Source organism: Eptesicus fuscus, chromosome 8 (assembly GCF_027574615.1).
Source record: "Eptesicus fuscus isolate TK198812 chromosome 8, DD_ASM_mEF_20220401, whole genome shotgun sequence".
NCBI classification, from domain to species: domain Eukaryota; kingdom Metazoa; phylum Chordata; class Mammalia; order Chiroptera; family Vespertilionidae; genus Eptesicus; species Eptesicus fuscus.
This window is the reverse complement of record NC_072480.1, coordinates 13347213-13365330: the sequence shown is the minus strand read 5'-3', so window position 1 is coordinate 13365330 and position 18118 is coordinate 13347213. Positions and strand designations below refer to the sequence as shown.

The following is an 18118-nucleotide window of genomic DNA, read 5'->3' as shown; positions in this document are numbered from 1 at the left end:
ACTGTGGTTTTTCACAGCCAGCTTTTCATAGAACACTGCACACTCAAACATCTTTAATCCCAGTGATTAAAAATAATCTATTGTCAAAAGTAATAATGACCTATTGTTTTTAACCCTTCCAGAATAATTGTTTGGATGCTTTCAGTGTTTAAACTCCATAATAGCTGGAAGACTTTGTTGGTGCTTTCTAATATCTAATTATGTTTACCAGGTTTAAGACAAAGGGAAAGTATTCATTTAATATGCCAGTATCGATCCTGTCATTTACTAGTTACAAATTATATTACTTAACAGCTAATGCTACAATTACTTTTTCTCAAATAGTCAGAACTGTTTGTATTTCTATTATAAACTTTTTTAGATGCTTAATCTTTCCAAGGACCTTCACCATGAGTCCTCTAGCTTTTCTGGGCAAAACTATAAATAAATAAATATATATATATATTACAATGTCATACCCTTTTAAGGCACAGATAAGAAAGGCAAGAGTCCATAGAAACTAGTGGTAAGACATTACTAGAGTGATATAAATTTGTCCTTTGGTTACAACTAATCCTCTTAATTATAAGTTAAAATACAGTTTATGGGCAACTATCTCAATATATTGATAATCAAACTTCAAATCATATATGATTAAAAAAGAAATACTGTCACATAAAAACAATCTTTCCTAGGCTTATCCTGTTATATTTTTTCCCCCTACAATAAATCTATATTACAAATAAGAAAAGGGATCATACACTTGACATTTGACCTTTCTGGACAAAAACCATCTCCCTTCTCCCCTATACCTACTTAAATTCTAAAATATCTATATATATAAAACCCTAATATGCAAATAGACTGAATGGCAGAACAACTGGTCGCTATGATGTGTGCTGATCACCAGGGGGCACACGCGGAACATGGCAGGTGTCAGCCACAGCGGGATAGTGGATTGGTGAGTGGGAGTGCCAGACGAAGGCGGGGTGCCAAGCCCTGTCATTGAAATGAGCCTCTGGTGGTTACTGAAAATTCTTTGCTCTCATGTGCCATGGTCCTACCTGGTGCTCACACCTGTTGCTGGCACCGGCCCTGCTCACACCGCTACTGGCGCCCAGCACTGGCCCTGATCAACCAGCACCATCAGTGGGTGCGAGCGGTGGCTGCTGGCCTTCTCCACCTCCCCCTACTCCTGAGGGGTGATCGGGACAGCAGCCACCACTCGCACCTGACAGCGCCAGCCCTGCTCTCAACCGCTGCTGGCACCAGCCCCAATCGCTCCACACCATCAGCAGGTACAAGCAGGGCCTGGCACCATCAGTGCATGGGATTGGCCGCGGTAGGAGCAAGGCTGCCGGCAGACAGGGGACTGGTGGCCACAGAGGGAGGAGCAGGGCAGGGGCCCAGAGGATGGGCCAAGACCCACCCCTGTGCCCACTGCAGCCTCGTGGCCCACAGTTCCTTTCAAGGTGCACAAATTCGTGCACTGGGCAACTAGTACTATTACAAAGCCCTAGAAATTGACTTGAATCTAAATGTCATCAAAGAGGCTTAAATCCTTTCTCGCTTTGAAAATCAAAAACCCTTAATAAAAGCGCTCACTTTAAGTGTTTTTGAACAAGAAACAGATTTGAGGGAAAATACTTTTGTAACACCAACAGGAAAGTATTTCTGAAGCAATCTATAGAGCTTCAATTCAAAACCAAAAGCCACTGCATTCTCTGTGGCAAGATATTTTACTTTAGCTGGACCTACTGAATAGCCAACTCTCGCTCCCCATGATGAATTATGAAACACCTTTTATTGTTTTTTTTTCCTCTCAAAGTTTTCAAATTGGAAAGCTTTACCCTATTAAATGTTTACCTTACTATTCAGGATGATGATAATCATCATCATCTGAATTTCTACCATGTACCAAGCAAATACTTTGCTAGGTAAATAACAAATATTATTTCTACATAGTTGAGCTTGCATTTGGGATTCCCAGTAAGTCTAAATAAAACTTTATGCGTGTATGCATACACACATACACATATTATTTCTAATTCTTATACAACTTTTCAAATTTGTTATTATCACCATTTGTGGATGGGAAATTTGAAACTCAGTGAGGTTAAGGGACTTGTCAATACAGCATAAGCTAGTAAGTGGCAGAGCCAGGCACAGTCAGTTCTAATGAAGCAGTTCTTTCAATATAACTCCAATTTTTAAAATTCAAATAAAAGGAAAGTCACAAAAAATGGTAATAGATGTTAAAATAATAAATTATGCTGTATATCATCTCATCTTTACCACAATCCTGGCAAGCGAGCTTTTCATCCTATTTTCCTAATGGGGAAAATAAAGGCTAAGAGGTTACAAGACATGCCAGAAACTTATAGGTGGAGTAGGAATTCAGAATAAAGCAGATTTTTCTGAATCTTAAAACACAATGATTAGAGATTTTCAAAATTATCTTACATGAAAAGAAACGTAATAGTTAATTACAAAACTTTCCAAATAAAAAGTTATAATTACAGCACTAATATTGGCTGGTTGTACTATAGTGGAAAAGTCAATTAACTGACGAGGTTAAGAGCTCTATATTAATTAACTACATCAGAAATGTAATAATCTATGAAATAAAAAGTCAAAAGGTGCCATTAAATATATATATACACATTAGTATCTAGGCTTAAACTAATGTTGGTAAAAAACAAAACAAAACATTACTTCAACAGTGTGTTACAAGAAAGACTAAATGTAATACAATGGCAAAGTGAAATGCCTGGTATTCAGAGGAACTGAAAGAATGTGTATTTCATTAAGGAATTATAGATATACCCCAAAAAAGGGCTCAGATCTATTGGTTATGCCTTTAACTAAAATTTATTCTTAAATATTACATGAACTACTAATAAAATCTGCATAACTACTCCATAACCAATTGTAATCTTTAAAATATTTCAGTAATGTGAAGAAATTAAGCATTTTAACTTCTCTAGGCCTTACTTTCTTTATCTATAAAATGAAAAAGATGGAGTAAACATCTAACATAATTTTGACTTCTAAAGCCCTATGAAACAATAACCATAATACTTATGGAAAGGCCAATGAAAAGTACTGGCAATAGATGCAAAGTTCAAATATTTTTTCAAGAGTGTATACAAAAATTCATTAAACTTCAGACTTAGGATCTGTGTACTACGTTGTATCTCAATAAAAGGTTGGTGGGAAAGATCAAGGAATAATACAACAAAACAAAACAAAAATCTGGTATTTTGTTTATGGTCTGGAGACCAAGCTTACGTTAAATAGATTAAAAATAAGGCTAAACAAAAATTAAATTTATACAAGGAAAAATTTTTTAATTAAAATAAATTAACATGACTCGTTTATGTGATTAAAAAAAAATAGCCCTTGCCGAAACCGGTTTGGCTCAGTGGATAGCGTCGGCCTGCGGACTCAAGGGTCCCGGGTTCGATTCCGGTCAAGGCATGTACCTTGGTTGCGGGCACATCCCCAGTAGGGGGTGTGCAAGAGGCAGCTGATCGATGTTTCTCTCTCATCGATGTTTCTAACTCTCTATCCCTCTCTCTTCCTCTCTGTAAAAAATCAATAAAATATATTAATAAAAAAAAAAAAAAAAAAAGCCCAGCCCTGACCAGTTTGGCTCAGTGGATAGAGCGGTGGCCTACGGACTGAAGGGTCCCAGGTTCAATTCCCAGTCAAGGGCATGTACCTTGGCTAGGAGCACATCTCCAATAGGGGGTGTGCAGGTGATCGATGTTTCTCTCATTGATGTTTCTAACTCTCTATCCCTCTCCCTTCCTCTCTGTAAAAAAATCAATAAAATATATTTTTTTAAAAAAACAAAACCAGCAAGATTATAAATTTGGGTGAAGGATTATGATGGCTAAAAATAATTTTAAATATTTAAGAAAATCTCAAGTTACAAAATATTACACAATCTCTTTGAAGAAACCCATGACATGAACATGGATGAACTATCCTTTTAGCTAATTCTGAACACAAATGATCTTAAATCAATTCAAAATACTTGAATAAGTGAATTATTTCATTCAAATATTAGATTTATTGCTGGCCTTTTAATTTCTAGTTGTACATAGTTTAAGGAAAAATAAAATTCTCTTTGAAGAAGCAGAACCTATTACTTTTGCCTTTTGTACTCATTCCTTTTTAATAATTTCTAGTTTTTCATTTTCTTTTGAAAAGTCATAAAAGGGTAGTTTTTGATCCTTTAGAAAATAAATTTAGAGTGTAAAATTATGAAGAAAAATTATAGCAAATGTATTCAAAGAAAATAAACCTTCAAATTTTTTAAATTACCACCTTTAAAATTAACACTCTATGGGAAATAAACCATATCCATTTTGTTGCTCTGAGCTCAGTCAAACTTTATTAAAATATCCCTTGATTTACCCAACAGATGTGCTCCTCAAAGCTTCCTTATTTAAATCTCATCTTAAATGCACTAGGGGGAGCTCCCTCTTTGAAATAATCCTAAAGCATGTGTATTCCTTTTCTAACTGTAATTCCTGCAAAACAATGATTTACCTGCTGAACTATTTATGTCCAACTTTTGCTTAACAAATTTTTTTAAATACTAGTCCTGTACTTTATCCCGTTTATCAATTGCCATTATGACAACTTTCACCAAGTTATAACATTTACTGCACTGTTTCCCGAAAAAGAATATAAAACCCAAGAAAAATATACACTTAATATACCACTAATAGATTTTAAACCATGTAATAAAAATCAGCTTAACATATCACTAGATTTTTATAATTGTAATCTCAAATTTTAAACTGAAAAATAATAGAAAACTAGAGGTTAATAAACTAATCTATTGATGAAAAAAAATGTATGCTTTGTGCCTTACTGAGCACTTCATAATTTTTAAAATACATGTTACTATACCATCCCATTTAACCCTCTCATCAAACTTCTCATTGATTCTATAACAACAGTACACTGGCTTCATTAGAATATAAAGCAGCAGAGAGACAGGGTAGTAAAGTAACTATCCAATGTTACAAAGTAATGCAAATGCTGATGTCAGAACGGGGATTCAAATTTTCACATTACTGGTCATTCCTCTTCTTTAACACAAATAAAGATGGGGAATAAACATTTAAGCAAGTTTTACTGTAGAGTCCCCTATCAGCTAACAATAATTATTGAAAATAATTTTAGGAGGCTAAAAAGTTCAAGGACTTGCCACTTGGGGAAAGGACAGTCTTTTAACAAATGGTGTTGGGAATACTAGATGTCTACATGCAAAAGAAAGACGTTGGAACCTTACTCTACAACATATACAAAAATTTACTCAAAATAGATTGAAAACTTAAATGTAAGACCTATAATTAAAACTCTTAAGACAAAATATAGGGGAAAGCTTCAAAGACATTGGATTTGCCAATGATTGCTTAGATATGACTCCAAAAGCACAGGCAACAATAAAAATATTGATAAATTAGACTACATCAAAAATTAAAACTTCTGTGCACCAAAGGACACAATCAATACAGTGAAAGGGCAGCCCCCTGGAATCTGAGAAAATATTTGCAAATCACATTATCTGATAAGGGAACTCCTACAGCTAAAAAAAAAAAAAAAAAGAAGAAGAAAAAGAAGAGAAAAGGTCTTGAATAGACATTTCTCCAAAGCCAATATACAAATGTCCAACCAGCATATGAAGAGATGCTCAACATAAATAACAATCAGGTAAGTGCTAAAAAGGGTCCCAGGTTCGATTCCGACCAAGGGCACATGCCCGAGTTGCAGGCTCAATCCCCCAGTAGGGGACGTGCAGGAGTCAGCAGGTCAATGGTCCTCTCTCATCATTGATGTTTCTATCTCTCTCTCCCTCTCTCTTCCTCTCTGAAATAAATAAAAATATATTAAAAAAAAAACACACATAAAAGCCGAAACCGGTTTGGCTCAGTGGATAGAGCGTCGGCCTGTGGACTCAAAGGTCCCGGGTTCAATTCCGGTCAAGGGCATGTACCTTGGTTGCAGGCACATCCCCAGTGGGGGGTGTGTAAGAGGCAGCTGATCTTTGTTTCTCTCTCATCGATGTTTCTAACTCTCTATCCCTCTCTCTTCCTCTCTGTAAAAAATCAATAAAATATTTAAAAAAAACCACAAAATAAAACAATGAGATATCATCTGATACCCATTAGGATGACTAATACGAGAAAAACAGAAAATAGTGTTGACAAGGATGCAGAGAAACTGTAATTCCTGTGCCTTGTTAGTGGAAATATAAAATAGTGCAACTGCTATGGGAAGCAATATGGCGGTTCCTCAAAAATTTAAAAAGTTTACCATTCGATCCAACTGCACTTCACGGTATATATCTAAAAGAATTGAACACAAAACCTTTCACATTTGCATAACATGTTAATAGCAGCATTATTCACAATAGCCAAGAGGTGGAAGCAACCCGTGTGTCCACTGACAGATGAATGGATAAGCAATATGTGGTATATACATACAATGAAATACTATTAAACATTTAAGGGAATGAACTCTTGACATGTATGAACCTTGAGAACATTATGCTAAGCAAAATAAGCCAGTTGAAAGAAGACAAATACAGTTGACCCTTAAACATGGAATTGAGCTGCACAGGTTCAATTATACTCGGTTTTTGTTGTTTTTTAATAAATAAGTACAGCACTGTAAATGTTTTATGGTTTTCTTAACTTTTTTTCTAGCTCACTTTATTATAAGCATACAAGATATAATACATATAACATACAAAATATGTGTTAACTGGCTATTATCAGTAACACTTATAATTAACAGTAGGCTATTAACAGGTCGTGGAGGAGTCAAAAACCTGGGTAGGTGTCCCTAACCCCAGCATTGTTCAAGGGTCAACTGTACTGTATGATTCCACTTAAACAAGGTATCTTTAGTGCAAATTCATAGAGACAGAAAGTAGAATGGAAGTTGCTAGAAGCTGAGAAGAGGGAAAATGAGGAGTTACTGTTCAATGGGTACAGAGTTTCAGTTTTGCAAGATGAAAAGTCCCAAAGACTGTTTGGAACAACAATGTGACCAAACTATACTAGTACACGTGAAAATGGTTAAGATTGTAAATTTTGTTGTAAGTTCTTTGCCACAATTTAAAATTTAGGAAAAATATTGAGGCACTGAAAAAATTTACCAAACACAATTCACCAATGTGTTTGCACCAGTTCATATTCAGTACAGTAGTAGGTTCAAGTATAATAATCTACTTTTCTTTTGAAAAGATGTCTATAAGTCAATAAATACCAAACTACTGTGAATAAATTTGTTGATAGCTTATGGGAAAACAAAAACCCAAATGGGAATCAAGTTTTCATTACTTGACCTACCAACATTAAAAGAAGCCATTACTTTGTACTATCTGAGTATTACATGTGTACTGCTTGGGTAAAGGAGGAAAAACTCTACCTGCATTTTCCTGCAAAGTTCACAAAAAGTTCTTTATGCTGAAGAATAAAATTAGTTAAAATTATTCTCCCTAAGATTCATTCTATTTAATCTTATCTGTAAACCACCATTTTCCAATGAAGTTTACACTTAGTATTGAAAATCCTCAAAAAATTAAAACACATATTACATCTCATTTTAGGGTATTGGTCAAGGATTATCTTCACAGAGGGGACACAGAGTAGTAGTAGGTCAGGTAAATTCATTCTAAATCCTGAAATAACCTAATCATTACTAGTATACTGAGTTATAGGAGTATGGAACCAGTCTAGTGACAAAAATGATGAATTACAGGCTAGAATGCCGAGACCGGTTTGGCTCAGTGGATGGAGCATCGGCCTGTGGACTCAAGGGTCCCAGGTTCGATTCCGGTCAAGGGCATGTGCCTTGGTTGCGGGCACATCCCCAGTGGGGGGTGTGCAGGAGGCAGCTGATTGATGTTTCTAACTCTCTATCCCTCTCTCTTCCTCTCTGTGGAAAATCAATAAAATATATTTTTTAAAAAATAGAATAATATTCAACACCTGAATCTAGCTGGAACTGAACTTTAAAAAAAAGAGGAGGGTGAAATATTGAAAACATTTAAAGAAAACAGAATAATTTGGAACAGTATGAAAAATAAACCGATCTACATATAAAACTTTAATCAGACTTCTATAACTTTAGATGTGCCCTAACTTTAGAAATTAAGGCTGGTTCAAATGTTCAGTGGCTCTCAAAAGATCAGCATTATTTCTGAAACTCTGGTGAACACGTGAAAAATATATATATATTGAATTTAGCTGCAATTATAAGCAATTTAATAAGGAGCTGCTATAATTAAGAAAAAGATTTGACTAGAAGCTACACATTGTTCCATGACTATAGACATGGTACTGATTATCAAAATTAAATATTTATAAGGACTTCTAAATGCAAGGAATATTTTTAGTGGGATATCCAAAGTGCTTGAGGAAAACATTCACTAAGAATCCTTCTTTGTTCTCAGCTACTCTAGAGAGGCCCTGCAGATTCGTTAGTATCCTAATATCTCAAAGATGTTTTACTTATAGGTATGCTAACTAAATTAACAGATGCAATATAGATATTAAAAATACTTTTGGTTATAGAAAAATCACATATGTGCATGTATGTTGGGGGAGCAAGTTTGCAGTATCTGTGCCATACATACACATACACACACACACACACACACACGCCCACATTTATACTGAATAATCAAATTTAGATATTTAAGAAAACTTATAAACATAAAAGGTTTTCAAATGCTCTATAAAATCAAGCATCTAGCTGGCCTTTTCTCATTTCCTTCAATTATTGTGATTATATACAAATATTTAGTTCTGTGGGCTCCACAGATGCTAGCATAGAGCATGATGAAAGTTACTTATGTAAAAACAGGGTAAGGGGTAGTCCACAGAAAATAGACAGATACAAAGTACTTTTACAAAGAAAATGCATGAACTATATTTTGTGTTGAGACATCCAAAATTCTTCACAATTTACCCTTGCACTGAATTGTAAATGTATACCATCTAAATTAGCAAAAAAGTCTTATGATGAAAAATATCACCTGGAAAGATGTTTTCTTCTCACTAAACACTTTACTCCATCATTTTCATTTTGAAATTGTGGCTTCCTACATTAATTTAATGCTAGTGTCATTTTACTTGCCAGCTCGGGACTTAAGTATTAATATTTCTCCATGTTTATTCATCAAAATAACTGAGAAATATTATTCCTTCCCTTTGTTGAATTAATAAATCCTAACACGCAAAAACATCCTAATCTCTAGGCTTTTTCTCTTGGTCAAACTGGTAACAACACAGCTGGATCACCTTCAACCTCAAACTTTCTGCAATCTTTATGGACAAGAACTTAAGTGATCTCCAGTGGAAGATGGCAACTGGGAAAAAGAAAATACAAGTTTACATTACAAATGTCCTCAGTCTCTCTATGATAATCAGTTTTTCTAAGGAAGCACCCTAAGAAATCTTTTTAATTAGCCTGTAGAAAGTAAATGTGTCTAATTGTCTTTCCCACTTACAAAATGTAATGCAGAAAAACAGGAAATCAATAGTTCTGCTACATACTGAAAACCTGACAACCAAAAAAGGATAACCAATGGCAAGTTTCAAAATTTTTTTTATCTAAAAGAAATTTAGATCAAAACCTTAAGCAATGAAAGACTGTAAGTACTACATATAACAAAGAAATATGAAAGGAAAGGAAATCCATTATTTTACAAAAACAAACTAAAAAAAAGTCCTGGCAAATGTGCCTAAAATACTGAGTTGCAAAATAAAGCAACACAGAGAAGGGGAAACAAAAAGATTAATGTGGTAGGAAAATACACATTTACTTAATTAAACAATGGGAATCCTTTTAGATAAAAAAAGAAACAAAGTGACTCTGAATTCCAAAGCATACTAAATGCTATATGGCTAAGTTACTCCTAAGAAGTAAAGTGCAAACATTTCTAAACTAAGGGAATAATTCTGATTCTTTCTATATAAAGCAACCACAAATTGTAGTAAGGTTATTTGCCCCTGAAATTTGTGAAATTCATGAAAACTGTGGTTCATGAAACTTGATAAAAGAACAAAATGTATACCTAAATATATCATTGTGGTAATAGTGCTTTGCACTACAAGCATAAAAATTAAACTCCTTGGATTTAATATTCTTTTATGTGTAACGTAACACATTTTTATTTTCCAGGCCTGACATCTCAAAAAGTTATAACAGACTGCCTTACATTATTCCATAGTGAACCATCATGTGATTTAAAGTTCTTTCTCATCTTCAAATAGATACAAGCAAGTGCAGTAGATGGAAGAGTATAGGGAATAGGGTAAGGGAGTAAGGAAAGGTTCTTTCACACTTTCAAACAGCCTTTCTCAAGGTTTTAGAATATAAAAATAAATTTTAAAAAAACCACCTCTGGACCTACCATTTAATTCAGTAATGAATTAAGAATTCTTCCTGAATAAATGCTTATGGTATAAGCTTCAAAAGCTGAGAAATCTTAAATGTATTCAGCTAGCTATTGCACTCCAATGAAAATCTTACCTTTCAGAGTAGTTACACAATATGGTTAAATTAAACCCTGATATAATAAACAGAATAATTTCCTGTAACATTTTTTCTAGCATAGAAATGAAGACCACTAATCAACTAGTGTCTGTAAGTTACTGCAGACTAATAGCCTGTAGACAGAGAATCAGAGAAACTGAGTATGATGAGGCAGGATATTTATCTATTTATGTGAGTGCAAGGTAACAAATACATTTTAAGATGAAAAAGAGGATTATAAAACATATATAGTAGTATGTTTCATTTTTGTATTATGTGTTTGTTGTATTTTAATCCAAAATCTTTTGTACTGTATTTCATATTATATCGTTTTTGGACTGGACCGTTTTCCACAAAAAGAAAAATCAACTGTTTTCCACCTTAATATTCAACCTACCTGCCCATAGTTGTCTATGCCAGTTACTAATCTATTTAAATTTAATAAATCAAAAGCTGTCCTTAGGGATTGGCCAAGAGTCGTAAGTCCTTCAGCCTGAAGGTTTTTCAGTTCATTCATAAACGTTGCATGGTTTTCTTTCCATCCGGCCTAAAAAGAAATATGTAAGAATGGGTTTTTTTTTCACTAATGTATACACAAAACACCATTACAATCTGTAGTTTATCAAATAGCTCCTTAGCTTTCCACTATGGTTTGACTAACGTGTAATGCCTTATCACCGCTGAAGAAACTCTCCTCCAAAGGTGGCCAAGCATGAACCTGCCTGCACTACAGCTTTGGACACCAAACTACTTGGTAACTTCCCTGGGAAATGGACTCCCTAACTCAGCACCCAAAATTTGGGGATGTAAAGTGCTAGTGGGAAGCAGACGTGGGCAGGACTTCTGAAGTTAACCTACAGCCGCCCCACGGACCTGCGGCCTCTGGGGAAGACGCTGAAGATCAAGCCCCGCAGCCCCCCACCCGGCTCGCTCGCCAGCGCGGGGGGAGCGGCCAAGCCTCGGGCCGAGTCCCCTTTAATGCAAACCCCGGCTCCCGGCGGCCGGGCCCGGCTGTCACTCGGGCTAAGTTGAATAAATATCCCCCACAGTTCATTGCTGCCGCTCACGCCGCGGAGGGGAAATGTCGGCCATGTTGATCGCAGCGCCTCCGCCGCCGCCGGGCCGGGCTGGGGAGGGGACGGCGGTGGCCCCGCGACTCCGCGCCGCGCCACGGCGCTCCCGAGCGGGGGAAGGGGTGGGAGCCCGCAGGGAAAAAGACCTCCGCGCCTGGAGTACAGCGGGTGGGGGAGGGGAGCAAAATGAAGGGTGAATGGGGGGGTGGTGAGCGAGGAGGGAACAGGAAAGGGAAGGGGGAGGGCAAGAGCGGTTACCTTGATAGCATAGGGCGGCTCTTCGAAAGTGACCAGCATATACCTGTCTCCCCGGCTGGCAGGATCCCGGGCCCGGAGCTGCAGGAGAGCGGGTGGGGGACGGGGGGAGAACAGGGCGAGCGAGAGGGAAGCACGGAGGCGAGGTTAGGCGGCGGAGAAGGGGCGCCCGGCGGCCCCGCCGCCCCCCTACAGTACCGCACACGCAGCGGCCACCCCTCCACGCCGCCCCCCGCACACACAGATGGGCTCCCACACACCGCCTGGGGCCGGAGCCCGGGCCCGGGCCGAGCCCGGCTCGCAGCGCACGCCCGCCCGCGCGGTGGGGGAGGGGGTTCCCGAGCCCGGCAGCTCCCGCAGTCAGGTCCCCGACACCTCCGCCTCGCCGCCCCCGGCCGCGCTCCCCGCCACCCCTGCCGCCCGCGGGCCACCGGGCCGGGGTCGACGCCCGGGCTCGGTCAGTCGGTACCTTCATGAAGGTCTCTACCGCGCCTTTGGCCGTGTCCAGGTAGGTGGTGCCCAGATGGCTGCGCTGGTTCATAGAGGCAGACGTGTCTATCAGGAACAGTAAGATGGGCATAGTGCTGGCCGGGGACACCGGGGCCCGAGGTGGTAGAGAAAGAGGAGATGGTAGAGGTGGAGGCGCCGGTGGCGGCGGCGGCGACCGCCGCTACGCGGGGCGGGGGAGCGCGGCCCCCGGGAGGAAAACACCGTCTGGGTCTTTCCTCCGGCTGCGGGGAGTTTCGCCCCCGGTAGTTGAGAGGAAACTCCCAGACCCAGTCCTCCCCGTCGTACCCCCGTCTCCGCCTCCTCCTGCCTGCCTGCCCGCTGGGGCGGGAGCCGGCCGTCTGTCTGTCGGTCCGTCCCCCCGCCTCGGGGGTCCCGTCCCCGTTCCCGGCCCCTGTGTGTGTCCCAGCGGGAGACGAGCCTGGCTCCCCACCCCACCCCACCCCCGATGCAGGGAGTGGGGACCTGGGAGCTGGCGAAGAGGGGAGTGGGCTGAAAGGAGATTGGCCCTGGGGCTGTTGGGAGAAGTTTCAGGGACTCCCTCCGCACCCCGGCGGTGTCACCACTTTCTCAGCCCCTCTCGCTACTGAAGCGCTTTTCTCTCTCTCACTCCGGTTTTAACTCGGGCTGGGGCTGCAGAGCCACCGCCCCCTGACACGTCTTCGCGCCACGTGACGCACCGCTCCGCTATCCCATTGGCCGGTGCTTAGCCCCTCATTAGCATATTCAAACAGCTCAGGGACGGGAGAAGCTTGGAGGCCGGCTTCGGGAACTGTTATTGAGCACGCGTGAAGGCGGGGCGTCGGGTGCGCGCGCGAGCGAGCGAGCGAGCGCGAGGGGCGAGCCGGCGGGTCGGCAGGCGCGGAGGCAGGCTCCAGGAAGGGGCGGAGACGGGCCGCGGAAGGATCGCTGGGTGGGGGCGGGAGCGGCGTCGGCGCGCGCGCGCGCGCAGGTCGGCAGCGGCTGTGCGTCTGCGCGGCAGGGCCGCGGCGCTCTCCTTGGCTGTTGGAGGTGATCGGGGTCGGGAGAAGGGAAGTGGCCGCTGGCCTCGACACTGCTTCCGAGGGCTCCGTCCCAAGCCCCTTCCCCGCGGGGCGAGTGAGGAGGAGATAAGGATCAAACGCCCGTTCAGGGGTAGGAGGCCCGCCCGCGGTCGGCGGAGGCGTTGCCTTGGTCCTCAGGGGCCGGCCCCAGCGTAGGCGGACCCGGGGCGGGGGCAGGGCAGGGAAGTGAGAGGTTGTTTATGACCGGGGACCAATCTGCGAGTCACCCCGCTCCCGCGGGGAGTGAGGACGGAGAGCCTGGGCCTTGGGGAGCGACCAGGGCTGAGGGGTGAACCCGGAACAGGCCGGGACCCCTCTCGTCGGAGGACCCACCTGAAAGGGAACAAACCACTTGTTCCTAACTCTGCACTACAAGGTCGGGGCGAAGGCTCGATAAACAGTTTGTTGCCCTTGTTAGTCTCAGGGAGAAAAACCAGTGCCACCCAAAGAAATGCCTCTCTCAAACCATGTTTACTTAACACACTGTCAATTCAGAGCTAAAAGGGACCTTGGCAAACCATAACCCATTTCTCTTATTTTTAAGTGAAAAAACTGACTTCGCCTTGCTCAAGTGACGCAGGGAATAGGTGCCCTGTAACCCTGCCCGCCTCTGGCTGGACTCTGGCTCAGAGTTGTCCCCGTGCTGTCGGAGGGAGCAAGCTCTGGGTTAAAACAAGCACCTGCCGAGATGCCGGAAAACAGTCTGCTCAGATACACCGGTTAAAATACTGAAGACTGCCGGAAATACAAGTTGAATTAGAGATATAACCCTTATAATGGATGGGCCTTGTATTTTGATTTTTTTACTCTTTACCCTAAAATTTATTATTTACCTACTGATCATTTTTTAAGAATTGTTCCTATTGACATTAACACAGAAGAGACATGCTTTGGGACACTTTGTTTAAATCTTGAGTTTCACAGCTTGGACTTTTCCTAATTAAGTCATATCTCTGATTTTTTTGCTGTAATAGGGCTATTTCAGTAATATGTTGTATGTACCATAGAAGAGTGAGATATTTTTTAGAGATTTGGACTACAAAATAAGATGAAATATAGGTCTTACATACAGTATTTGCTGAGGACTGGTGGAGATAAAAAATGATTAAAATATGGTACCTGCCTTCGAAGAGCTTAAGGTTTTTCTAGGACAATATTACATACATATTATTAGCTAATACAAGGCAGAAAGTGATTAGATACTAAACTCGGAAAATTCTGAGAAAATGTATTACCCTGCAGTGATGAAAAAACATTTTTCAGGGTCAATACATTTAAGCTGTGCCTTAACGCCGTGTTTCTAAAACTAGGATCCTAGACCTGGAGCTAAGAATGAGAGTTGTTTTTTTTAATACTCACCAGAGGATATATTTTCCATTGATTTTTGGACAGAATGGGGGTGGAGGAGGGGGGTGACGAGAGAGAAACATTGATGTAAGAAAGACACATCGATTGGTTGCCTCCAACATGTGCCCCAACCGGGCTGGAGAAACTGCAAGGTAGGTAGGTGCCCTTGACCAGGAATCCAAACCAGTCCCTTCAGTCCACAGGCCGATGCTTTAACCATTGAGCCAGACCAGCCAGGACAAGCGTTCTTTAATGCTTTAAATTTTTTTCTTTTTGTTCAAACAACATACAAATTGTTTTCCTAGTTCTAAAGACAGAATTACTCTTTCAAAGTGATACTTTGCAACTGAAACTTTTTAATGAAATTGGTCTTCAGTTTTCCACATCCGTCCTTTTCAAACTGCCTGTCCAAAATGTATTCTGTAGAATCATAGTAATTTCTTTTATATTACTCAGGTTTGGGAAATACTCCTTTAAAGGGTTGGTAGGATTTGGATATGGTGGGTATATCCAAGTCCTACCAATGGTGGGTAAAGGAAGAGGAAGCTGCTGGTGAAAAACGTGAGGAAAGGAAGTTAGCACACCATTATTGCCAATGGCTTTCTGGGGAACAGTGAAGTTCAGCTAGGCTGGAGCACCAGCTACACACGGAATAGCATAAGATACAGAAAGGTAGGTCATAACTGGAGAGTAGAGGGCCTTTATTCCAGGCTAAGGACTTTTTCCATATAAGAATTTTTAGTTGGGGTGCTTTTTACAAAGCAGTGTTTGAAGGGAATCAAACTAGACTACTGAAGTAGATGAGCGTGCATTACTAATGACCTTACCTGTTTCAGTTATTTGAAATCATTTTGGAGCCATCATGGCTCTTCCCTCATAACTGGAAGTTGTATGGTGGAGCCAGAATTAGATACAAAGATCAGGAGAGCCAAGTCCAGTGAGCCAGCCTGGAGCCTATAACCAGAACCTATGCTTATGATGGCACTGGAGGTCAAAGGCCAGGTTTCCAGTTCAGAAGCCGAGGAGTGCTGGAAGGCAAGGCCCTGAGACAGAACAGGAAAGAAGTCAGGACATACATAGGCAGCAAATCAAGAGACAATCAGGAACCAGGAAGCATTGAGTTATCCCTAGGCAAAATTGTGAAATAGGCCAAGTTGATTCTGGTTGACAAACTATTGGTCAGTGGTGGCTTGAAGCCTTGGTTCTGGGCCAGGAGATACTCATCAGCATTACCTATAGAACTTTAAAAAAAATAATGTACTAAATCTCCATACCCAAAGAAAAATAATTCAGTAGAATTGGTTGGGCCCTGGCCATCTCATTTTTTAAAAAGCTCTTCAGGTGATTAAAAACTATATACTTAAAGTGTAAAAATAATGTATTTGTCTAGCATCTAATATTACCCTTAGAGTTACTACATTTCTTAAATTCCTAAAATCTGCAAACTAAAGGGGAAAAAACTAAATGTGACACCAACATAGCTAACAGTGGATTTGCATCACATACTAGTACTTAGGTAAATTACTTGAATTCAAGTACGTTTGACAAAAAAGAAAAAGAAAACTAGTGCTGGATATCCCCACTGTTCCCCTTGGTGAGCTTATGCCCTAAAGCACGGGAAGGGAGACATGAATCTCTTCTTCACTCAATATCTGTGATTCTAGAAAGATTCTGGTTATGTGCTGGCTTCTTTTTGTAAAGCATGGCCTCTAAATGCAAGCCTAGTATTTCATTAGACTCAACTGAAGAAACAGTGAGCTCTTGCGATGCTAGGGAGAACTAGTTGGAGTGGTGTGTGCTAAACCCTGTGCTGTTGCAGTCTCGGGGATCAGGGAAGATTTTTCTGGGAGGGCATTGGTCAAAAGAGGTAAGTGGGAGAAAACTTGCTCTTTGCTGCTATTTTTAAAGGAGTGCTATCCAAATGCTCCAGTTTTAAAGGGAATGAATTCTATGAAACCTGAAAGAATGATGACTAAATTTTTGAAATGGAGCTATTCTAACCAAATTAAAAGCGGATGAACTAGATTCATGTGTAGAAGCTAAGCAGAACCCTTTTAAATTATTTTAAACCAATTAAGCAGGTAACACAGTTTTTAAATAATTGTGTGCAATAACTTGGCTTATGGTATCTAAATGTGCCATCTCAACAAAAAAATCAGATAAAGCTAGTGTTCCTCATATGTAGCCTAACAAATATTCTTGTGGCTGTCTTACCATTTCCTTAGCTCTCTGCTTTCTTCTTTAAGATTACAATAGTCAATGATATTTAGAGGTTGAGAATATTTTAAAGAAGTAATAGTCATAAAAAATTAGATGTGAAACTATGCAACAGAAGGTATTCAGATAATACAAGTATAAGAAAATTTATTTTGGTCATCCTAATATATCAATTTTCAGGGTGGGGAATATGCTAGTAGGGAGTACTATTAAAAAGAAATGAGACATTTCTAAAGAGCAGTATTTCAAAGTAATAACTGAAGTCTGAGATGATTCAAGATCAGTCCTGAAAATGGACATATCCAAATTGAGAATTAGAATCACAGTTTCTCTAACAAAAGAGCATGAAAATTGAAGTAATTTTTAAATTAATATTAATTGCACACCTACTATATAATAGGCACTGTGGTTGGCTAAAGAGAGTTTATAATCTATGGAAAGACAGAAGGCAGATAAACAGATAATGAGAATATTATGGCAAGTCAGCAGACCCTAACATCCTATATAATAATAGACAAATATGCAAATTGACCATACCTCTGACACACCCACAAGCCACACCCACCATCCAATCAGAGCGAGCATGCAAATTAACCCAAACCAAGATGGCTACAGTCACAGAAAGCAAGGTTTCCTAGGTAACAGAGGAAGCCAAGCTTTCTGCCAGCCGTTGCAGGCCTAAGCCTCCACTCAAGCTACAAAGTTTCAATTATAGAAGGTAAACAAATTCAAACAAATGGCGGCAGAATGGAGCTTGAGAGAGCAGGCCAGGGTTGCCGCTGACAACAGGGGAAGCAAAGCTTTCCACACTCCCTGGCCAGGCCCACCTGCTTAACGCAACAAAGTTTCAATTATAACCCTAACACAAATGACTTCAGGCCTCAGAGGGAGCCCCAGGCTTGGCTCCGCTCCAGGCTAAAAAGTTTCAATTGTAGAAGGAAAATAAATTCCAGATACCAGGGCCTCCGCTTGCGTTGCCAGGGGGCGTGGCCAGCCTGCAAACCACCACAGGCCCCTCGCTCAGGCTGCCCCACGCCCCAAGGGTACCCCACCCTGATCAGGGACACCCTTCAGGGCAAACCAGCTGGCCCCCACCCCTGTACCAGGCCTCTATCCTATCTAATAAAA

At 40.7% G+C, this 18118-nt stretch overlaps 1 protein-coding gene and 1 long non-coding RNA gene across 3 annotated transcripts in view; one reads left to right on the top strand and one right to left on the bottom strand.

Moving 5' to 3' along the window:
• INTS6 (integrator complex subunit 6) overlaps positions 1–12974 on the bottom strand; it is a 108289-nt gene extending 95315 nt beyond the window's left edge. For both annotated transcript variants that reach the window (XM_008152074.3, XM_028161363.2), the window contains exons 1-3: positions 12346–12974; positions 11880–11957; positions 10946–11095 (exon numbers count right to left, since the gene is read on the bottom strand). In XM_008152074.3, the coding sequence (XP_008150296.1) occupies positions 10946–11095; positions 11880–11957; positions 12346–12456 (339 nt within the window). In that variant the 5' untranslated portion in view covers positions 12457–12974. The remainder of the gene's footprint in view (positions 1–10945; positions 11096–11879; positions 11958–12345) is intronic.
• LOC129149936 (uncharacterized) overlaps positions 12276–18118 on the top strand; it is a 30560-nt gene continuing 24717 nt past the window's right edge. Inside the window, exon 1 of the long non-coding RNA XR_008556719.1 lies at positions 12276–12384. This is a non-coding gene — a long non-coding RNA (uncharacterized LOC129149936). The remainder of the gene's footprint in view (positions 12385–18118) is intronic.